Consider the following 25,296-nt stretch of genomic DNA (forward strand, 5'->3'; position numbering starts at 1 on the left):
CATCCCAACATACCACAAAGTCAACATGAGGGTGAGGACAGAACTTCAATCAACACCCATCCACAGTCCTGAAATGATCAGGCAACAGAAGTGAAAACACCTGTGTGAGTGGACTATGAGTGCACAGGTGCTCAATTATTAGATCTCATCATCCTCATATGTATAAATATATATATCATCATTACTTAGAAACCAACATGTTAAAATGACATTACATTAATTTGTATGATCAGCTCTTTTACTTTTCATCTACTACTTTTAAGTGGGCTGTTATGATAAAGCGTAGCCAGGAGAACGATTTGTGTCCCTTTCCCCCAAATAAGCTGTCAAAACTTTGCGCCTACATTACCCACAATGCAGTTCGACTGACAAGAGTTTGTTTTTTTGGATGATTCAGACGCGTTAATGCTGGAAGCCTCTCATTCAGCCTCAATCAGAGAAGGATAAACCACCCTAGAGACCTGGTGAACTCATTTAATTTCCAATTCATTTCTGTACAACTATAAGTTCTTGTTAATTAATAATTTCATCATGATTTGATATTTAAGTAAATCAGGGCATCAGAATAAAAAGCCTAATTGACAAACATATTATTTACTCAGCTCATTGAGGACCATTGAAACATGTGATTCCCAGACTGATCCACTAGGTGGCAATATTAAGTTGTACCTGTTTCATCCCGAGTTTTCTAAACACTGCTGCTACCTGTTGGATCAGGCTCGAGGGTGACATAATAATAGCAACAACAACAACAACAATAATGACCAATATTAAACTGGTTTTTGCATAACATGCAGTGAATAGTGAATGTGTGTGTGCAGGTCTTCCAGCCTATATACTGATAATACTGCATCAATCAGTGTGTGTAACTGCAGTGTGTCCATTACATTTTCACATTCAGGAGCAGACATCAGAACCACCTACACAACCTGAAGCAATCCCATGCAAACACCCATACAGGTCAAGGTCGCCTATAGTCTCCTCAGTTTGATTTCATTATAAACGTCTCAACAAATCTGAAGCTGGTAATTAGATAATGTGCAGGTCACTCTGAACACACAGGCTATATCACAGCTTACAAAAAAAGTAAAGTGAGAGCTGATGAAGCAGCTGAGTTATTGCTCTCATCTCCCGCTCTCACACACTCTCATCAAGCCTTTTTCCTCTCGGTCTAATTAGAGGGAGTGGTTCAATAATGCGCCAACCTGCGCCAGCAGTCAAAGAGTTAAACTGTGGAGCCTGTTGTTGAACGCACCATCCAACCGGGCTGTGTCGCTAAGGGAGGATAGGCAACTTGTGGAGAAGCAACAGATCCCTCAGCTGGAAAACAACCTGCACATCTGGCACGCACGCTGATCGATCCGAGCCGGAGAGACCGGTGAGATATTTCTGATGTACGGGGCACGATGAAATGCGCGTCTGGATCACTGTCAGGCTTCCTCGTCTAGTGTGGAGAAGAGAAAAGTTGTCAGGAATAGTTGTGGATTGTGGCGTTGCAGAATTGGGAGAATATTAATTAAAAAGGCCGATGAGGAGCGACACCTGACTTCAAGCCCAGTGGTTCATATAGGCCCGTGCTGTGATTAGCCAGTGATGGTGTTTATGGACTGGAAATAGGTGCAACATCTGGATGAACCAATTTAAGATCCACCGTGCAATCTATGCCGCAGTTGCATCTAAAACCATCTCACTGAGCTTTACTACTTGCGTTTGTTGCGGCGCCAGACTGAGTTTGGTAACAGGTGGTTTTTACTTTGTCGCTGTCTGGATCTTTATATTTCGGATAAACGAACATAGGCCATTAAAAACACGGTGGTCTGAAATGAGGGCACACTTTGCGTTGGTTTTTTGATTGTTTTTCTTTCTTCTCGAGTGGACAACAGTTTGTAACGGAGGGGCGAGCAGCCAGAAGGTCTGTGCGTCTAAATGATAAGCTCCGTGTGTGTTTCGTCTTACCGAGGGCGCAAGTCAGGCAACAAACCTCCGTCTAAATCATGTCTGAAGGAGGAGATGGCCAGAGGGGAAGATTCAGACAAAATTGTCATCAACGTGGGCGGCACTCGACATGAAACCTACAAAAGCACCCTGAGGACCCTGCCGGGGACCCGCCTGGCATGGCTGGCGGACTCGGACGCGCAGGTCAGCTCCGACTCGGACTCTGCGCCCCCGAGCTCCACCGAGTTCTTCTTCGATAGACACCCCGGCATCTTCGCCTATGTGCTCAACTATTACCGGACCGGCAAGCTGCACTGCCCGGCCGACGTGTGCGGGCCGCTCTTCGAGGAGGAGCTGGCGTTCTGGGGCATAGACGAGACCGACGTGGAGCCGTGCTGCTGGATGACCTACAGGCAGCACCGGGACGCGGAGGAGGCCCTGGAGATATTTGAATCGCCGGACCCCGACGACACAGACGACGACAGGGAGGTGCCGAGACGGTTTGGCATCGAGGACTGTCCTGATAGGTCGAGAGGTTGCTGGGAAGTTTGGCAGCCAAAAATCTGGGCCCTGTTTGACGACCCGTACTCGTCCAAAGCAGCCAGGGTGAGTCCACCAGGTGTTTTAGAGACCACATGTCCATGTGAGGCCATAGAAAAGAGATTCTTCCATTCAGGAAAAAGGTGCATGCTGTCTTAATCAACAGGTGTCCCCACGAAGCTCAGCCAATCAGGTTGCAGCAGCTACAGGTATGACTTAAACTCTGCATGTCTGTGTCTGAACTGTTTTTTTTTTTTACACTCTTCAGGTTGATGTTTGCTGTATTAACCCACCACAGTCAGATGTTTTAGTCAGATTTATAACCTGCACGTCAGTCTGATCTGAAGAGTTTGCAGCTCTGTTTATTTCACCAAGAAGATTAACTAAATATTATTATTATTACTGTTTACTGTGTGGTCTTGGGTATAAATTCAACAGGACAGAACAAACCAGCATTTGCAGCTTCGATTATTAACTAACAACCTGCATCTGATGAAATTTCAGTTTACTTCACAGTGGCCTGAAATTATTTAGTATTAAAGTCAACAACAACTTCTGAACGTGGTGAGTGCAGAGAGCTTCTTTCAGTGAGTAATGTCACATTTAATGGATTTCACATGAATATCTAGACATCTTGTTTTTGGCTGTTATCCATGTGACTTCCTTTAAGTGAATGATCTCTTAGAGTCTGAATTTGGGAACTTGTTAACAAGTTAATTGGAGGCTTGTTGTGTTTTTTTCTATGCCCGTATTTGATTTCAGGGATCATATCCCTTCATCCAGGCTCCAAGACATTGTGGAAAGTCTTCACAGGAGATTGGGGGATGTTTTAGAGCCATATTTAGCAGTGTTTGATGGGTGTTCAACATTTAGGCGCACACTTTTTTTTCAGTTGTTTCACCCTATTAAAACACAACATGTAGAAAATTACTGACACTTGAATTGGACTTGAACATCAGAAGCGTCATACCGGAGGTTACCATGTTAATGTCAATCAGTTTTCAGTGTATTAGGAATGCTGAGCTAAAGCTAGTGCAGTCTAATCCAGTTGCTCTACATTAAATTCACCCTTCACAAATGTGATAATGTTCATGGTAATTTGAACACATTAGTTTGTGTTGTTGTATTGTATTCATATAATGACAGGTGATGATCACTGAAATGCAGTACAACTCAACATCATAAACCAAAGCCTTCTCGATAATCATAAAATTGAATCCACTCTTTGGAACAGTTTTAAAAAGACCAGATCATTATCACCTCCGTGAAGGAGGATTTATTACAAAACTGTTGTATTTGCCTCGGTCGTGCAAACATCAGTAACTCAGTGTGCTTGGGTTGTGACGGACTGCTGGAGTTCAAACCGAGCAGCAGAATGGTGATTTAAGTGACTCTGAACATGGCATAGATGTTGGTGCCAGACAGGCTGGTCTGAGTATTTCTGAAACAGCTGGTCTACTGGGATTTTTTTATGCACAACTAACTCTAGGGTTTACAGGGAGTGATGTGAAAAAGAGAAAATATCCAGTGAGTGGAGTTCTGTTAGAGGTCAGAGGTCAGAGGAGAACAGCCAGACCGTTTCAAGATGATTGTAAGGAAACAGTAGGTCAAACAACTACTTGTTACAACGGAGGTATGCAGAAGAGCATCTCTGTATTCACAACATGCTGAACCTTAAGGTAGATGGGCCGAGTGCCACTCCTGCCAGCTAAGAACAGGATACTGAGGCTTGAATAAGATTGGAAAAACTTTACATGGTGGGATGAGTCTTAACTTCTGCTGCTGCATTCAGATGCGTGGGTCAGATTTCAGGCTGCTGCTGGCGTAATGAGGTGGGGGCAGATTTTTTATTAGCACACTTTGGTCCCCTTAGTATGAGTTGAGTGTTGTTTAAATGCCACAAGCTAACACACTGTCCATGTATTAGTGGCTTCACTGTACTCAAATGGCCCCACACTCACCAGATTTCATTGCGATAAAGCACCTGTGGTGTGCAATGGAAGATACTCATGGTGGATGTGCAGAAGACAAATCTGCAGCTGAAAGTGAAGCTTTAATGTCAGTAGCTCAAATCTCTAACTATGTTAACTATGTTTTTTAGGTTCTTAAAAAGGGGCACTGGCTTTATACATGTCACTCATCATATTTGGTTCTTAATAATTATGAAACATGCCACATTTAGCTCCACAGGTAAGGTAAATATTTCTTTTTCTCATTTCTCAGTCCAGACAACTGTTCAGCCGTGTGAATAGCAGTTTTTCACTTCTCAGTTAAATGTGTTACCAAATTGTAGCAAAATGCTGAAAAGAGAGAAAGTGCTGTTTCATGGCAGAAATAAAGTGCTGGTGAAGTGTTCCCACACATCCTGTTCGAGGTTTGAACTCGAGGGCCCTCATAGCACGAGTGTTTGAGAAGCCACAGGAGTGTACATACATTGATGTGCAGTAAATCACACCATATATTGTAAAGCAGTTCTAAATACACATATATGTAGGCTAAAAAATCATCAATGTATATCAACATTATGTTTTTTGTGAATATTAAAAAACCCACATAACTTGTAAAACGCTGTCGTAGTTTCGTATTTTACTATGATGAACGAGACATACTTCTGTTTGTTCTATATAAATGTCGCTGGGTTGTATCATCCAGCTGTAAGCATTTGAAAGTATGACTAATGTCTCCGCAACAAAAGCAGCAGAGTGTTCGGTGAAGTAAATGTGAACACAAGTATCGAGTGTCACAATAGCAGGAGCTTTCATCAAAAGGAAAAATACATTTAGTGCAGAAAGAGAGAGACTGATGTTCCCTCTAATTTGTTTGTTTCGGGCGTTGAATGGTCTATTCAGAGCCTAACACAGTATGTTCTTGTTGCACGCCAGTCACACTACAAATAGTGTTGATTTTAGCTTCTCGTCCAGGTGGCATTTGCAGGCTGTCGCTGCAGAACAGCCGACATCTCTGAGTCACAGCTGCCACTGTGCTGGTGCCATCTGAAGGTGACCCACGCTGCGATCGACTGCCAGTTGAGCACGTCTGTCTCTCACCACTGAATGTTTGTAAATGAATCACTTAGGATTAGTGAAGTTCTACGGAAAAGCAGCAGTGTTGATGCGAGTCTTTCTGGAAGTATGTGATATGAATGAGGGAGGGCTGATCCATTCTGACCCACTCCTAATGTTCTTTGTCAATTTCCTCTCCTCCTGATTCACGTGTGTATGTTTGCTCTGTGGACATTTTGAAAGGATGTAAAGTGCATTTTGAGGGACTCACGTTACCTTTATGGCCTTTTTATTTCAACGAGCGTCTGAGCACATCTCACATAATTTGATTCTTGAAAGCTGGACTGGAGATGCAGCTCAGTGAAAGTCTACACACGAGTCCTCCGCACTAATGATGGCACCACACACAAAGCACGGTCATGAGAGGATCATATACAGCTCCCCCAGTGAGTGTAACAGCTTTTACATACAGTGCATCCAGAAGATAATAGAACAGTAATGGCTTTCTACTGCATCACATAGAATTTGAAATGAGACTGTAAGTATGTGGTTAAAGTGCCGGCATGAGTCTTAGTGGTGCGGCTGTAGGGATGGTTATGTTATGTTGGTCCAGACTGAAAAGCAGCTATCTGAACTGATAGATTGCCATGTTTCAATTGTCCCCAGGGTATTATTTTTTCCGATTTGGTTGATCCCCTGACCATGTCTGTCATGATGTTCACATTTTTAATATAGTTTTTGCTTCTGTTCACTCTTATATACCAACAAAACATTAAACACACCGTCCACCTAACGTCAACTGCAACCATAACAGTTCTCAGAAATAAATGTGAAGTTATTTTTTATGTTGCCTGTTTTTGGGGGCTTAGAAAGTAACTCCAGCTCCAGAATGTGTATTTTTGCAGCAGAAGGCGTATGACGGGCTTAAATGTGGCTGCTGTACAGTGACAGAATAATATATCATCCACAGCAACTGCTTTATAATTTGCAAAAAACACACTCTGCAAATGTTTACATTAGCTGAACAACTTAACCTACAGTGTTGCACTTGTCATTGCCTTTTCAGTGTCATTACTGTTTACTCGTCTTGTGTTCAGTGGGGTACGTTCATTCCACCTGGCCACGTGTGAGCTTTGCCTTTGGGGATGACGTGTGATGGGAGGAAAAGGTCTGTCCAATATTTAGAATTTGGACTGCAGTACAACTATGTACAGTAACACTGGCACATACCTTTTTATTTAAATATCGTACAACGTTTTCCCAACACTGGAGAGCTCAGTGGCACTGAAACTGACCTTTATAATCTCAGTTTTGTTACATGTGACAATTAGCATTAAGTTCAGACCAGATAACCCTGTTCAATCTTCCCTAATGCAATATTTCATTAATTCCCCATCCCTGCTGACTGTAATTAATCACTGCTGTGGTAATGGGCTGCAACTTGTTATCAGTGGTGAGCAATTAAAGCTGCCTTTCCCACAGAAAAGAGCAGTGCTTTTTCTCTCACACCGAGGAAGAAATCAATTCGCCTTGTTATGAAGCCAAGAAACTGACTGAAATAGGTTTTCAGGTCTGAAATGCCTAAATCTATTTAGATCTACATTCATTCAATTCATATTGTTTAAGCCAAGATCATACTGATTGTCATGCATTTGTGAAATATTAAAACTAAGTGAAAAGCCTAATCCTAAAAAAGGTTAAATATTGACCTCACCTTTTATCATTAGGTCAAACATCGTGTCACCACACCTTCACCAAAACCTAATTTATGCTCTTAGAGCTGAGATGATCTTTAGCAATCAGTCAAGGATGGATTAAAAAGAAGATATCTTCAATAAGTTGCTTTAATCATTGCTGATTATGAAACTTATTCTCACACCTCACATTTTGCCTCAGTGTGACACCCAGCTGTTAAATAATAATGGAGTGCCTGGAGCGGAAACTCTTATTCCTGCAGGGCCTGGCTCTCGCAGCGCTGACACTTTTCTCTGCTGCTCTGTGAATGGAAAACAGGATTTGATTTTTCACACATCATCAAAGCAGCACAGCCTTGTTAGGGAGACTTTTCTAACACTGAATTCTCAGCGAAAGAGGAATGCAATTTGGTGTGATTATGTTGGTTGTTTATTCTGCCCGGTTCTAAGCTCTCTGCTGAAAATAGATTGGCTGTGTTGCTGCGAGATCTGCGGATGGATCAAGTCTGAAAGGTGTTGCAGACTTTGTTTTGCAGAGAAATACTAAAAAATCAATATATACACATTACTGAAAATATCATCTTTCTTTCATATACAAAGATGTGGATTGTTGGTATTTGAGCTGCAGTGTAAGTGGCATTTCTCTTCGGAAGTTTAGATGTTTCCTTGATAAAACAAATAATGTGGAATAGAAGCATTCGGCTGAAATAACAGCGGATTCATCAGATTAGCCAAGCAAATTAAGTGATGTTTATATTCATTTATATTCTGAGGGAATAGAAATAAAAAGCTCAGTGTTCCACTTATTTAACTTAATAGATTTGCACATTTTAATATTTCTCACTCTGGTTGTTATTTGAAGAGGTTTGAAGGGGTTTGACTGATGAACAGGACTGAATATTGAGTAATTATTTTTATTCATGCTGAGATTTCTGCTACAACCCTCTGCCTTACTTGAAGACAAAACTTTCCACTTGATTGAATTTCAGCAGACACTACCAGTTATACACACAGTGCTGTTTTAAGTCCTAGCCCAGGGGTCACTTTGCATCACAGTCTTTATCATGAGTATCTAACCTTTAGGGCGCTGCAGCAAAAATCTCACTAGGAATATAACCACTCTTTTTTTATTACTTACTTGCTTATACACAATATGTATCTCATGCACCTTGATCTTGTGTTCTGTGGAAGAATAATCGAAATGGTAAATAGTGGACTGCTAACGTCAGGCCAGATAACTAATTAGCTGCTCAGCCGCAGTGCAGAACACAGCATGTCGATGTAGTTTCAAATATCTCTTGTGTCTGGTTGGATGCTGCTGTGGTCTTTGATCTTCAGTAGCACTAACAAAAATCTGTCTCCACGTGGCATCTAGCTGCCACGCACGTTTGTTTACTTTCCCTTCCTCCTCCTGTCAGGCCTCTGCCTGCCAGTTACTGTCACTCAGTCTGACACTGACATGCCCCTCCAGCTGACTGAGAGCAACGAGAGTCACATTTTCCCAAACACATTTTCTCTTCTCTCTAGTAATACAATTATTAACCATAAGAATTATTAACAATGCATTAAAAAGACATCTCAGGTGTGCTGCCTCTGCCACATGAATCAGTGTGACATGAAATCTCAGAAAACATCAGCAGCAACTGCTTTTATGGGTTTTCAAGTTGCTGACTGCTCAGAAGACTTGTTGTGCTTCTTGTTTATAACCTAGCGTGTCAGTGTTAGTAGCAGAGCGTGATGCTGAACAGCTGGAGGTGATGGCTGTGATGGGGCTCCCCAGCTGCTGCACACTGACGCACAGCCTGCTGCCTTTCAAGCGTCATGTCTCGCTCCTTAGCACAGTTTTCCCAGATGGGACTGGACGGCCGCCTCCTCAGGGAACGTTTACTGTGTCTGCACACTGACACACGATGACCTTCAATTGATATAGTTTAGGCATCAGTGACATTAGATATTATCAAAGGCTTTACTATCATTTCTGTACATATAGAAGTTTTCCTTATTACCGTGGCATCTTTTATTTAATACAGTATAATTTGATTAATAATGGATGAAATCACTGTATGCTTTGCTTACACAAATATTTATCTCAACTCTGCAGTTTCCCTTAGTTCTATTCAGCTTTGTAGCATTTTTTTCTATCTCATTTTCTAGCTGCCCAGTCTGCAACTTTACTGTTATGTTTCAGTCTCACTGCTCTCATAACTTTGTTTTTGTCCACAGCAGGCAGCTGTTTTCCAGAAAAATTCTTTATTCACTACTTGCTCAGCACCAAACAGCAGACAGACACAGCAAGAGACTAGCTGGTGAATATAGAGGAACATTTAGCAGCTAAAGGGCCAGATATTTCCCTCAGGAGATGGTAGAGACCAAAAACAGAGCTACTAGAAGAGTGTGTTTATAGGATTTATTTATATCAGTTGGCCAAAACCACATTTTCAAGAACGGAAATATTACATCTGCATCTGTGGGGCGTGCACAGTATATAGAATAACTGTTGACCAACAACTTGTTGACAAACATCATTGTTAAAACAATAATACAGTAACAAGTGTTATTTGTTATTATTTTAGGTAAAAAATTAAAAAAAAATTGTTGGCATCAGCTTTAACCCTTGATTGCCCAAAATTGTTGAAGCTACATTTAAATGACCATGAAATGAAAAAGTAGAAACCTTGTTAACATTCATGTGGCCTCATAATAATTCTTGCAGCAGCTCCAACATGGAAACACTCTGTGGTGGCAAAGAGCATCGAGACTTCATGGTAATCACCCCGACACTGTGGCAGTGTTTAGAATTTCCCCTGCTGAGCTGTACACGCGATGTTGTGTCAAGCACTTACTGACAGACGCATACACACGGGTGTGAGGTCAGGCTGGGTCCTGTTATTGTTAGACTTTCAGGTTGAGCCTTTTATGAGCAGAGCAAATTGTGTGTGCCAGGACCTCCAGCACCTTCCCTCCAGAGGTGCCCCGGGCTGCAGATACCTAGCTTTGTTTAGTTCTGGGATAAACCTTTTGGCATTTGAATAAACTGAACACTGTCAGGACTTGTTAGGCTTATCACAAGCATCTGAGCAGCACATAGGATGCACCGTTTTGTTTTGTTTTTTCACTTAGTTGCTGCTGGTTTGTTGGTTTTTCAGACCAGAACTCGGTACAGGAGCCTTTTCTGTGTGACGTGTTTTAGTCAGAATAATTCGACTGAGCAGGAATGGGCTGCATGAAGGTGGTTATTTATACTCACCAAAATGATTAATAGCACTTGGAATGAATACATTATAAATAGGTGTATGAGAGAAATACAGAGATCTGATTAATGATGAGTCATGGCCATATTCAGCTAAAATCCCTCAAGCAAGTAAGTAGTTTTATGAAAGTAAAAGGAGGAAAGAAATAGAAATTTTCTCTTTTGAGAGGTTTTAGAAATTATTCAATATAAGCATTTATCCATTTTAGGTAAATAGAGCCTACTGTCACTTCCCTATTGGTTTAATTTACCAATAGAAATGTATACAATCGCTGTCACTGCACTTGTCCGTAGCAGACAAATGCTTTATTTCATTAAGAAGTGTATGAGATGATGTAAAACATACCACACTGTCAAAAGCATCATATGGTTAAAATCCAAAGTCTGTCATATAACATTATGTTCTATGGCGTGACAAACGCTTCTGCACAGGAAGCGTGTTGTTACCCGTCTTTCTGAATGGATTAGAATAGTAAAGAGAGATAGATAACACTGCTCGCTTTTAAAATTGTGTTTTTTTTTTTTAGGAATATGGATGCAAAGTTAAATTTCTTGCTGCACAGCCAGATGGAAAAAAGGCCTAGTCCAATCCACCATAGCCTGCACAGCTTCTTAAGAGAGTCATCGCAGTCATCCTATAAATAATGGTCTTACTCTGCTCAATGTCAAACTAGCACTGTTGGTGTGAAAGCCCTCTTAGCTCTGTCAGATATATCGTGATAATTTAGTTAATTTTCCACAGTCTTCAGGCAAAGTGCTTGTACAAAAGACTCACCCACACTTAGCAGTGACGGTGGTTAAGTTGAAAGTCGAAGAAATACGAGCAAATGTATTCACAAGTGGGTCTTAAACTTACTGGTTTTATGGGAGTGGGAGGTGCAACTGTAGAGGTACTGTGATGTCCCACTTGTTGCTATATGTAGTTCATGGCTGGCAGGTGAGAAGAAGTGGCTGGGGACAGTGGTGGCACACTTCTGTCTACACTCAACATTACACAGTGTTGGCTGCTTTTTATTAAAAGGAAAGCGGAGGTGCATTTGTTAGTTTGTATGAGACGACAGGTGTATTTCACTTAACATGATAAACTAGTTACATCTGAAAATATTAATACATGAGGTGATTTTCTCCTCTGTTTTTATTTATGGAATCTCTTCTATCAGAACATATTTGCAGTGGTATAAAACATGTTTGTTGTTAATCTCTACATGCATGCATAGATTAGTAATCTATTCCTGCAAGCTCCTTCTGTAACAGCTCTTCCTCTGATGTTGACACTGAACTCAGTCACTGTGTTATTATTCAGGCCAGGTGAAGAACTCCCAATGGGACTAAGTCTATGGAGGGCTGATGAAAAGCTGGGAAGATTTTTTTTATTACCTATCTTTGGAAATTGTCTCACAGACGTGCTTCAACAAAGGCTGAACCCTCTTTAGTGGAGACCACCTTAATTATCTGGTGCTAACTGAATATCTTTTGACTGGGTGGCTTTCCAGTAGGAAATCATGGATGAGAGGACACAGTGAAAACACATTTTATATCTGTATGTGTGTGCTGAGGGTGAACTGTGAATGCATGTAAATGAGTGCTTAATTAATTTTTTGATAAATTAAGGCTGTTCCGACATATTCAGTGTTAATGAAATACATTACATTTGGAGATGAAAGCAAGAACCAATATTCAGCCTGTTTCTGTAATGCTGTATTTAATGATGCAATAAGATAAAACACATATTATAATAGCTTCGAATACATGTTTGAAATAAAGAGGAAAAGGATTCATTGACTTGCAGTTGCACTCCATGCCTGTGTTCCACTGGTGGAAAAACTTGATTTAGTTGATGTATATGATAAAATGATTTTACGTGATTCCAACCCTCAGCTTTAGACACCGAAATATAACAGCAACTAAACATGTTGCAAGATGAAGAGCAGCTTAGGTAAAGTCCTGCTGTTCTTCTTGTTCTAATATACTTAGAGACTCTGTAGCATACTCACACACTAAGCATAGTTAAATGTTCAGGGAACCCGTGTCCATGCAACAGGGGGAACTCTGAGCTTCTCCTGGGCCTGTCCTTCCCTTTTGGCCCGCGGTTCAGTACTTGTTGTCTCAGGGGATCCGAGCTGTGAGCGCCTCAGTGCTTTGCACGAACAAGCCGAAAAAGGTTGTGTTGATAGAAAGCTGTCTAAAATCTGGGAGCAAAAATGGAATAAAAAACAGACGTATACACATGTGTGCAGCATATGAGCTTTTGCTGAGTTCAACATTACCTGCAAACAGACAACTCTCAGTCTTCCAACTCACAAAACTCCATAAGCTGTCCAGTTCTTGTTCATTTTGACTGCTGCACTGTAGATTTATGTCTCCTTCGGACTTTACAGGCTGTATTTCTTATTTTAATCACCGACCGAACACTAGAAAGCTAACTGATATGTCAGAAGCGAGGGAGAAAATACTAAGTGCATTCAAGCCACAGGTACATATTTATCCAGCTGGAAGATTAAAAAGATTGGAGAGGCATTACAATTTTTCCAGGCTTTAGTCAACAATAAAGACAGATCAGGTATGAGTAAGCATACAGTGTTAACACAAACACAGGTAGGCACGGCCATTGTTCTGGATCAGGTGAATGCCATGTAGCCACATCGTTCAGTTTACCTCCACAGATTGTACATACAGTCAACGTGGTTTGGTTCTCTCACTTTTTGGACATGTATTTTTAAAAACTATATTTTCATTATATTATATTGCATTTTTATTATAAGCTGATACCAGAAGAGATGTTGCAGACACTGAAAAGAGCCTGATAACAGGGTCAGTGACTGTAGTGTAAGTCCTTCATGTCTCAGATCTCTGTTCAGTCTCACCTTCCTTTCTCTTCTGCTGTTTTGTGACACAGGCCTCTACTTGTTTTTTCTCTTTGCTCTTTTTGTGCTCAGGCTCTCACTAGACCCTTTTTGACATATGTTGTCACCAGAATAACCAAAAACCTCCCCTGTCTGCATGAAATCTAATAAGAGACTATTTTCCTCTTGATGTATGAGAAAGAGAAGTGAGGCAATAGCCTCATGGTGATTTATTGTCGGTGCTACCTGAGTGCCCCCTGCTGTCTGTGACTGGCAGAGCTCATGTTAATATTGATCATGTTTGCTCTCAAGATCATTCAGTTTATGTTTTCTTGGGAGTAATTCATTTTAAATTGTAATCGAAAAAACATGTTCAGTCACCAATCTTTAAATTAGAGTGGTGGTCAAAGCTAAATTGTTTCCTGGCTGGTGATCAGATGTCAAGGAGGAATCACAGTGGCAGCAGAATAAGAAGATTATGCTGTGGATACATGATTAGTAACACTTATTTATTTGTTTCAGGTACCAATAACACTCATTGATATTTATTTTTAAAAGCCAGTATTTATCATTGTGAATAATAAATATTTTCCTTTTAAACACAGAGTTGATCCATTATTTACCACTTTATGCTGTTGCTGCATTTTTAATATATTTTTTGTTAAACTATTGTGTATATATATTTTTTTGTTTGTTTGTTTTTTGCCACATTTTGCTCAATTTTAAAGAAAATGCTGACTGTGAAATATCCAAGCTCATTTTCTCCTCTTCAGATCAAAAGCTTTTTGCTGCCACTAATTTTTGTACAACAGACTTCATCAACGTACCTCCTCTCTTATCATATTCTTTTGTCTGAGTTAAGTGTTCTTATTTCAGTGTGTTCATTATTTTAGTCTTTGTTTACTGTCAATCACCTGTCACTCACTTCCTCCACCAGAAAATAAGAAAATAATCTCTTAAAACATGTCACTGTACTTTACAGACTTGACTGGCACATCCACATCTTTTTATCTGTGATACTTGTACAGGAGATAAACTAATTCAATGGACTAATTACTGCATATATCATGTGTATTATAAAATGGGAACAGAGGTTTTTGTACTACAAACACTTGAAAAAATATGATAAACACAGTATTGCTTCCTTGTCAACTTTAGGAAGACGTAACTTTGTGCTGAATAACAACAAATGACTGTTTTATCTGTCTCACTCAGGGAGTTGCACTTGCTTCTCTCTTCTTCATCCTGGTGTCCATCACCACCTTCTGCCTGGAGACCCATGAAGCGTTCAATGAACTGCAGAACCGGACGCAGCAGGTTGTTCAGGGGAACGTCACTCGTGAAGTGGCGAGGAGCGAGATGGTGACTAAGCCCATTCTCACTCTGGTGGAGGGCATCTGTGTGATCTGGTTCACATTTGAATTCCTGGTGCGCATCATCTGCTGCCCAAACAAGGTAGTTTTCATCAAGAACACTCTCAACATCATTGACTTTGTGGCCATTTTGCCGTTTTACCTGGAGATGGGTCTCAGCGGCCTGTCATCCAAAGCTGCCAGCGACGTGCTGGGCTTCCTCCGAGTAGTCCGTTTTGTCAGGATCCTCCGGATATTTAAGCTGACCAGGCACTTTGTAGGCCTACGTGTGCTGGGCCACACGCTAAAGGCCAGTGTCAATGAATTCCTCCTGCTCATCATCTTCTTGGCTCTGGGTGTTCTCATCTTTGCCACCATGATTTACTACGCTGAACGGATTGGAGCCAGGCCTGACGACCCGACAGGCTCCAACCACACACATTTCAAGAACATCCCCATCAGCTTTTGGTGGGCGGTGGTCACCATGACGACGCTTGGCTATGGAGACATGTACCCACAGACGTGGCTGGGCATGATGGTGGGGGCGCTGTGTGCGCTGGCTGGGGTGCTGACCATTGCTATGCCAGTCCCCGTCATTGTAAATAACTTTGGGATGTACTACTCCCTGGCTATGGCCAAACAGAAGCTGCCAAAAAAGAAAAAGAAGCACAACCCGAACCCAGATGCCCCGACCGACTCGGCCTCATTTGTGAAATCAGAAACAAACTCACACAGAGACAGCACGCAGAGCGACACATGTCCGCTGGCTGCTGAGGAGAGCATCAACAGGAACCGCTCAGGTCAGGCTTCCATGCAGTATTAAAGGGTCAGTTCTCCCAAATTACAGAAAATGTATTTGTGTTTAGTCATGCAGATAGTTTTCCTCTTATTTTCTCATGTTTTAACACTTTGGTTTTTTGTTCCAGCTTAGGTGTAATTTGTGGTGCTCACAGCACTGGAAAATTATGTTTTATTAACAATAACATCTCCATCCAAAAACCATGTCCTAGTTACTCTTTGGGCTCTAGAGACCATACTGCAAACAACATTCATTGAAGTTCCACATACATTTATAAAGTTGTTACCTGGGTTTCCTTTGAATTATCCAGAGTAACAGAGAGATTGTGTTGCGATGTTTTGTGTTGTGATCACCACAAAATAAATCGCAGAAAACTGAATCAATATAACCACTGAAGATTTTTTTTTTTTTTTTGTAACTTGGGCGAACTCACTCTCACAGATAATGTTTTTTAAATGATTTCATTTGTAAATTTGTATTGTTCTGTTTATTTATTTAATCATCCTTAGAGATGTATCTATTATTTATAATTGAGTGATTGTGTACCTACTGTATTTTTTATGTGGTTTGGCAGAAACTGTGTTTAATCATAAAAACAGTAACACACATTATAACATCTCTGTCCAATTGAATTAAATCACAGAAAAATACTGATTTTATGAAATATACCTCCGCCTTTGTCTAAACCCTCAGGGGGAGGCTCAGTAAAAGCTTTGGCATTTACATTGCCGTGTCTTTTGTCTTCCTGTCAGATTCCAAACAGAACGGGGATGCAAATGTGGCCCTTTCAGAGGAGGAAGGCTGCAGCCTAACCCAGCCACTGTCCCCTAGTGAAAAGTGGTCCCTGCGGTGCACCCGAGGCAGAGACAAGACTATGAAAGAGGCCACCTGCTTTCTCTTAACCTCAGGAGACCCCAACATCCATACTGGTAGGCTATAGATGTCAGTATCTACTTGAATGTTTACAATTACATTTGTGGCATTGCACATTGTACTGCATGCATGCTGCAGAGAATTAGGATTTGGGTTAGCTAGTTCCTAACTTTGCCTATTTGTGTTTCTATTTGACAAATAGATTTACCTGCCAGCGTCTCTACTGTTTAACTTATGTTAAAGACAAATGGATGTCGCTGTCCAATAGACTGTCACACAACCAGAAGCTTCAGATGTTTGTGAATGGAGCCAGGGTAGAGATTCTGCATCCAGTCTTATGTTTAGGTTAATCTAGCGGTCAACGTGGCTAAAGCTCCACATTCAGCAGGTGGTGTTTTGTCATATAGCATTGATTCCATTGGTGGAGTGATTATGAGGAGAAGCAGCACTTTTCCCAGTGGCCCTTTACAATTTAGCTCAGTGGCTCAATAAGAAAAGAGAAATCAAGAGAGGAAAGACTCAAAAGGGAAATATACTGTAGGTGAGATTGAGCACCCAGCACCAGACTCCAAACCAAACTCCAGTACAAACAGGAGTCAGGTTTAACAGCTGTGGCAGTAGCAGTAGACATAAGACAGGATGCTACTCAACAGACAGATAACCTTCAGTCAGCCTTCCTTAAATATTCCATGAAGGTTAAATAACATTTACAGAACCTTCTGTAAAGGTTATTTTTGTGAAACCGTTAATAACCTTTAGATAACATTCCCTAAAGGTTCTGTCTACGATAGGGTTTTTAAGGATATATATATATATATATATATATATATATATATATAATTTTTTTTTTTTTTGGTATTTTAACCTTTATTTGATAGGTGAAAGAAACATGGGGGAGAGAGAGAGGGTGTGAAGTTTTGTGGCATGTGCAATAACTATTAATCTACAGTGCAGTCCTAAAAACCTTTGATGATTTATCACAAACTACAGGAATAGGGCATCGCAATATCTATTAATGAGCTGTATAACGCTATCGACTATAGACTGTCTCATTGCAAAGATGTTTATGTTTCATTTATTGTTCCTGAAACCATTAGAATTAATTTAACTCATGTTTACTATTCAATTCTTGTGTGACATACAGTACAGTATGTGTTGCCTTGTCCTCAGGTGGATTCTAGTGCACCATTGTAAGATTGTAATGAAGGCTTTTTATTCTCATCGCTCGTGTCTGACTCTCAGCAAAGAACAACGTATAAATGCTTCTCCCAAAATGTTCCTTTAATTCGGCTTCTGGTCAATAATTGATACTTTATTAATCCCTTGGGAAAGTTTTTGTGGAGAGGCAGCTTTAAAGTACTAGTGGTTCAGTGTCTTGTTCAGGGACATTTTGACATGTGACTATGCCCTACCGACTGTCCACAGTCGCTGCAGTTGTCGCTGCATGTCTCTGAGTTGGTGGTGACACCATCTTTGAAGATTGGGCAGTGTGAGGAGTCCTGGTGAATATTTTTATTTCTTGGGCCAAATGACTTACTCAGCTGACCTCACATTTTTATGGAGTTCATACATTATTTATACACTGCCTGCCCCAAAAAGCGACCATCTTGATATAAATAAGCATGTGGGTAAGAGCCTCCGATTGGATAGTTAGTGCATGGATGATTATGTTTCAGCTGACAACAAGTTATTTAACTCTAATGAATGCAGTGAGTAGTTTCAAATTTCTTGTCAGAAAAGATGTTAGTCTAACATCTAAGGAGATTGATGAAACTACTAAAACTGGGTTAACAACTGTCTAATGGAAGAAGGTCATGTGATCTGATGAGTCCAGATTTACCCTGTTCCAGAGTGATGGACACATCAAAGTAAAGATAACAGACAGGTGAAGTGATGCACCCATCATGCCTAGTGCCTATAGTACAGTATAGTGGTCAGTCTAGGTTCAGCAATGTTATGCGCCCAAAGAATGAGATCAGCTGACTAGCAGGATTTTTTTCTTTCCTGGTGTTAGGGCATATTCCAAGAAGATAACACCAGGATTCATTCATTCATTCAGGAGCTAAAACTGTGAAAGAGTGGTTCAGGGAGCATGAAACATCATTTTTACACATGGATTGACCACCACAGAGTCCAGACCTTAACCTCATTGAGAATCTTCGGGATGTGCTGGAGAAGACTTTGCACGGCGGTCTGACTTTAACATCATCGAGAAGATCTTGGCGAAAAAAGAATGCATCTTTGGACGAGAATAAATATGGAGACGTTGGAGGCCTCTTTTAGCTGTCTAAAGCTATAACAACACTGGAAGTCTACAGCCAGGCCTCTAGCTCACAATGTGATTACTGACAAGAAAACACAGTTAGAGGAAGGTTGAAACTGGGGAACAAATTTTGCTATGTTTGGATCCTCACGAGTCCTAGGGCAAAGGTTTGGCTTTAGGATTGTGATAAAGTAAAGACCATTTTATTAGACAAATATTAGAAAATTAAATTAAAACAGCTTAATCCTCTGTTCTGTTTAAGATGTACTGCACCCTGAAAAAAAAATTGGACAAGTACTACAGAAACTTTAACCTGTTGATGACATTAACAGTCAGAACACCAAAGTCAAAAAATACATCATCTGGTGACAAAGAATCCAGAGTAATCTAGTGAGACTGTATTTAACTACACTAACAAGCTGATGTTAGCTTGGTTACAGTGTTTAACATGTTCATTATTTGCTCATTATTATTCTCACTAATACTCAAATAACACCAAGTTATAGATTTCAAGTTTGTTTTGTTATCATGCCCACTATCTTCACCACTGCATCTCTGTGTGAAGGTTTGCAATCAATATGCTGATGTCAAACCATTATTTCTGCTCTGTGGTTCCACTTCTTCCTCCCAGTCTTCTAACTGATGTTGTTTTAATTTAGATGTATTAGTAACACCTCTGTGCGCGTGTGTGTGTGCGCGTGTGTTAAAGCACCGTCCATGTGCTCACTAAAAGAACGCTACTTGAATAATCAGTTTCATGATTTTTGATTAATTTACACAGTTGTCTGAAACAAATACCATGGGTACAGACGATGTGCCTCTAATTCTTAAATCCATCTCTCTCTGCTTGAATGGCCCCTGGATCTCGCATCTGATTCCCAAAGTACCCAAAAGCCCCTTGTGATAAGTGGCTCTATATTTGTTCTGACATCCTGAGCACACATCCCACCCAGTCAACATCCTGCGAACGCCGCTGAAGGTGTTTTCCTGCAAAACTGCACTTCACAGAGATGCGTTTTTCCTCCAGAGCTCATTAGCACATCACTGTCAAGGAAAACAACAGCACATAAATGGGGCACTTACTGCTTGGCTCCTATGAGAGTATATAGCGCCAATTTCTTTTGCTGAGGCATTACACGTAAAGTGTAATTGAACGTGTTTCCTGAAAGCCTCGTCAATCACTGTATGTGTGCAGTGTGTGCAGTGTTGTAGATTGGTGAAGGCTAATGCCATGGTGTCATACGCAGATAGAAAAAGAAAGTCACACAACCTCAGTTGCATCTGTGAGATAGATCAGAAGAAGGGATGCTTATGGACATATAGTTATCCTCACAGGAGGAAATTATTGGTCAATATACAATTTACAACCACACGGTGGTCAATATGAGACTCACAGAGACACAAACCATCCCCAGTTCTTTAATAATACACCAGATAATATGGTCAGCTCATGCAATCGCCATATGAGCTGTCTTCTGATCACAGAGACAAAAACAGTAGAAAGCTGAGCAAAGCCAGAATGGCTCAAAACTAATCTCTGAGAGAGAGAGAGAGAGAGAGAGAGAGAGAGAGTGCAGGGAGGTAATTCAATCTTGAGCTCTGTTTCTGGCGAGTATGTGGATAATGACATCTTGGTCTATTACACTGGGATATCACACATACAAAACACATTTTAGAGCAGATTACCTGCAAAAAACAGTGAAAGTAGACTTTCACTGTTCCATATCAATATTAAACACAGTTGTGGGAGAATTCAAAATCAAAACCTTTGTTTTCGTCTGACATACCAAAGGCTGGTTTTGTATTTGCAGCCATTTTGAGATTTATAGATGGAGATAAACGATGACAAAGTGGCTCTGCTCTTCAGAGCAATGCCCAAGGGATAGTGGATGGGGGGGTGGTGTTAGGTTAATTCCAGGGCTACCAGAAATAAGGTATGGATAATATTTCACCAGAGCAGTATGGCAGGAAACAGAGAAAAGAACAGAGAGATGAACCATGCCTGAAGATGCTCAGATGGCTATCAGTGACAGGAAATGGTTGCCTACCCTGCAGTGGGAACAAAATACTGGTGGATTTGAAGTGATTAAGATCATTACAGGGTGTGTGTGACAGTGTTAGCATTTGCCGTCATGATTTATACATAGAAAAGTACACTGCCCTGGTCAAAAGCAAATGTGACAAGCTCCCACTTGTTTGATGAGTGCACAATGATGTGGCGGTATAGAGATGAGCAGAGAAAAGGTTTCTGAGCTTGTATGAGCCTTTCATATTCCCAAGTGACTCCTCTGGATGATTGCCACTAATAGGTTTCCATTAACACAATGGGTGGTCAAAGCTAAGTGTCCTTTAGGCCTCTGAATTTCTGGAGGATTTCTCTGTCTTTGGAGTCCAGCTGAAATATTATAGTTATCCACAAATTCATTAGTGGATCAACAGGAAACTATCAATGACAATGATAACAAATTAATTATTTAGTAGAAGTCAAATACACACTGCTCTGCTTCTCAGGATTTTTATGAATGTACATTGAATGGGTTTTCATTTTGAAGTGCTGATCTGACAAAATAAGAAATCTGAAAACATCTGTTCTGGGAACTTGTGATGAATATGTATTTACTATTTAATGATGAAAGGGCTGAATACAAGTATTCATTAGTTTCAGCCCTGCTTGTTCACAGCCTTAACATGGTCAGCTTTTGATCACTGCATCACACACTATTATACTCCAGGTCTATTTTCTAGCTCATATTGTAAGTCCCCGTGTTTGTTTTTCTGTCCTTTGTGTTTCCTATAGAGAGCTGTAAAGATATCCTCGCTGCCACTGGAAACTATGCTCAGCCGGAGGTCACCACTCTGACCTGATGCTGATTGCTTAAGAAAAGGGGAAACAGCATGACCTCGAACAGAGTACATGCTGTGCGGAGCGTCAACTGTGGTCTCCTCTTCCTTTTCCTTTGTGAATGAACTGTGGACTAGTTTTATTCGGGACAAGATCTTTTTTTTCTCTGTCATACATCCAACACCATGTGGTAGAAATTCAGTTTCATAGCGGGTTTACCATATCTACACTCATTTGCATGTATTGCATGATCTACATGTTGAACTCCATTAATATCAATTAGTGGACATGTCTTAGTTTATCTTAAAGCCTTTAAAAACTTCAGATCAGAGATTTGGGGATTTGTGTTTTCTGGTTACCTCTCACTGGTTCAAATGGTCAATTGTCACATATTTCCATGATATGATGAAGCAGAATCTGAATCTGATGACAGGCGTTGGGTTGTTTATCCCTGTTAGTTAGTCAGACACTCTCACAGTTCCATTGAAGCTGATGAACAGCACTTTGGGTTTTAAACTCTTAATAGGATGGCTTTTTTTTTTTTTTTTACTACATCTTATTCAGTTATGAATATTTAATGCTATAGAGGAAGATTTATGATTTCTTAACGTGTTTGGAGTAAAATGTACAGAGACGGATTGAGCTCTTTTTGGAGCTCGAGCTTCATTGTGATTATAGGATTAATGTCATGTATCCATAAATTGTTGAATAAGAACACATAAACACTTGTACAGTGAAACTGTTACTGTGAACTAGGATTAGATAAAAACTTGAAGTCAATGTTTGATTCTCAACCTAGAATCCTCTGTTGGTCGTCCAGTCTCTGCCTTCTGTCGTGCCACTGCTTTGTAACACCAACCACGTGGACAACGTGAGGATATTTTGTCAAGACACAGAGTGGTATAAATGCTGCTCAAGCAACTCATTGTTTGTAAATCCTTGTACAATAAGAATGTTAACAAAAACTAATAAAAAACAGTATTGTCTGTCTATTACGTTAACCCTATACAGTTGATCACTGAGGACCAAATGTAAACTATTTGATTACACAGTAGCTTTTCAGTACCAATGTTAGGAAAAACACATACTGTACAGTGCAATGCCATCAGTTCCACTTGTGCCTCATGTTGAGTGATGGAGCTTAAACGTGTGCAGTACTGTAATTAGATTTGTTCCTAAACACTTCTGGTTGTGTTGGATCTGTAGAAACCCTGTTATGTTTCCATGGAGAGTGAAGCGGGAGGAGTGTGTTTTTTTTTCACTTGTGACTTATGATATATTCCTCAAGGTCTACCATAGTGGCCTTATGTTTAATAAACAAAGGGAAAGTCCATTTCATCTTCACTAGACTCTGTTTGTATCCTGACCAAAAGATCTGTAAATATGTATAAGCACAGTTGGACCTATGTAGCACAGTACAATGTTATGGATCAGTCCTTATTTTTTCCTCCCCTGTATATTGTTATGCACCATGAAATAGCTGCTGACCAATAATGAAATATTATTTTCATAATTTACCTCTTAGGCCTCGTTTTCATATTATCCCTGTTGTATATACCCAGATGTGATGGAGAAACACACAGCAGATCAGTTTCATATCTCCCTGTTATGGATTGTGACTGTGATGGATTTGAACCTAGTCCAGCTGTCAGATGTACGCCTGTGTGTGTGTGCGCGTGCGTGCGTGTGTATGTGATGTGTAATGTTGGCATGTTTCTATGCAGAAGTACAAATAAAATCCCTCCCACAATAAAGAATTGTATTATTTATGTGTTGTGTTGTGATTTGTGATTCTTTCATTGACAGGAATTTTTATATTTTTTTCCATTAACCACACACTTTGCAGATCTCCAGCACTGCTGCTGTGCAGCTATTTAAAGTAGTGACACAAGTGTAGTCTGGTTGATCTTGTGCTTGCTGCTTGCTCAAAGTGGTGTAGCAGCAGTCACAGCTGTGCCTCCTGCTCTCCTGTGCCTCTATGATTATGTAGGGAAGGTGTAGACGGCATACAGAACACATCTCCATGGAGATTTGAGATGACAGGCAACGCTAATTACTGCCTCCATCTCCTCCTCATCTGTCTTTTACACGCAAACACACGCGCGCGCACACACCTCAGCGAGATCATTATGTGTATTGTGGTGATGAAGGATTGTAGGGTAAGAGGTCATGGGTGAGTCCATCAAGGCTGCATGAATATGGGAGGAGACACCATGTATTAATGCAAAAGCAGACACGGTCTTTTACCAAAGCTAAATATGGACCGAGAAACTAATTGGTCACAGAGAAGCAGAGTAACAAGTACAAGAAGATGCTCAGATTCTGTCTCTCGAGTGCATCAAATACACAAATTGTATCGGTATTTGATTGTGCCGATATTACGTGTAAACTGGAGAGAAGATGTGAACTATCCAGCAAAACATTCAGCTCCTCTCCGCTAATTGACAAGTTATTGAATTTCCGCACATGCCTCACATCTGTACCTGTGACAGCGTCTCAACACCTTCAGCTGAATGAAATCACAGGCATATTGTGATACAGCAAATCTTTGTGTAACACTTATGTTGCTTGAAGAGACATAAAAAAGATGCACTAAATCTTTTAGAATCTCTCTTTCTGCTTCTAAAAGTTAGTGTTAGAGGTGTTATTGTTATAAATTTTGTTTATGACACTTGAATATAACCAATGTTTTAGTGACATATTTTGCAACTTGACAGGTTTTTATTTGCTACATGCACTAAATCTCTTTTTAGATGAGAACCTAAATATTAATGTCCATTCATTCATTTACTAGAAGAACAAAAGAGTGCTTGTCCTTTTATGCATTTTAAATAAAGCACAAGCTTTCAAAGCATCTGTAACAAAGATGGTGCAGTTAAATTTTCCATACTGTGTATTGATGAGCAACATGTGGTGGTTGATAACTAATGAATGAGCTCAGTATGTGAGCAATCTGACTATTAATGGCTATAATACATAGTAAGCAATCACAGGCATCATCATGCTGTATCACATGATTTAACAACCGAGGGCTCGTCAACACTGTGTCAGCTTCACTGTATCGAATAATCTCACTGACTCTAGCGGGAAGTACCACCTCAAGACTCCTCTTTATACTTGTGCATGTCTCTGTCTCACAGGTGATAATTGCCCAGCTGGATCCTTTGATTTGGTTGAATGCCATATTTTGATGAGTCAATCAACACAAAGCCATCATGCTAGTGGCTGATAGTTTTCCACACCTGAATAACTCCATTAGTGAAGCAGCACCTCCTGCTCAGGGGGCCCAGAGGAAGGATGACTGGCAGATTTGCAGGGCTGCGATTCATGAAATGAGATGAGATCGGGCAGAGGAGAGCGAGTCAGAGCTGGAAGTTGAGAATCTGTCAGGGTTCGTCCTGTCATCCTTGATTACTCCCTCTCATTGTTTCCCCTTAAACCTTGTTTTATTTTTTTCTACTCTGTTGAAGGTTGTCATGACAATATTGAACACAGTTTCCATGGAGAAAGGCAGCCGGAGCTATGCCACCATCTCAGGCATTTGTGTGATGCTGTGGAAAAGGGAACATTTTGACTTCTAATTTTCCCTGGTGGAATAACAAACTTTAATTCCTTTATGGCTTTGTGTTGACGTTATTCAGAGGTTGGCCTATAATAGGCAACGTGGAGTTTCCACTATGCATAAGAGCTTCTATGTAGCGTGTGAATTACTACTTATTACTGTACTACTACTACACTTATTAATGTGGGACTATTTTGGCCTGCAAATTCTGTGTGGCCTGATTATGAAGATACATGTAAACTGAGTTTTGGATCAATGTGTTGAACTCAGTTTCTCCTTTTAGAGTAAAAGACTGTCCATTAATTCATTTGCAACCAGTGGGTGTTTTCAAACCCAAAAGA

The 25,296-nt window shown here is 40.4% G+C and overlaps 1 protein-coding gene across 2 annotated transcripts; it reads left to right on the forward strand.

Annotated features, from left to right (window-relative positions):
• Window positions 1–1,294: 1,294 nt before the first annotated feature.
• Window positions 1,295–23,129, forward strand: kcnc4 (potassium voltage-gated channel, Shaw-related subfamily, member 4). Of its 2 annotated transcripts, none has more exons than XM_026366816.1 (4): window positions 1,295–2,541; window positions 14,480–15,416; window positions 16,168–16,344; window positions 21,349–23,129. In XM_026366816.1, exons 1-4 carry the CDS (start codon window positions 1,927–1,929, stop codon window positions 21,414–21,416), a joined length of 1,797 nt encoding a protein of 598 aa, XP_026222601.1. In that variant the 5' UTR covers window positions 1,295–1,926; the 3' UTR covers window positions 21,417–23,129. The 2 variants fall into 2 exon arrangements, with proteins under 2 accessions (XP_026222601.1, XP_026222602.1); XM_026366817.1 differs by lacking the exon at window positions 21,349–23,129 and adding an exon at window positions 18,303–18,388.
• Window positions 23,130–25,296: the final 2,167 nt, after the last annotated feature.

This window comes from Anabas testudineus, chromosome 7 (assembly GCF_900324465.2).
Source record: "Anabas testudineus chromosome 7, fAnaTes1.2, whole genome shotgun sequence".
NCBI classification, from domain to species: Eukaryota; Metazoa; Chordata; class Actinopteri; order Anabantiformes; family Anabantidae; genus Anabas; species Anabas testudineus.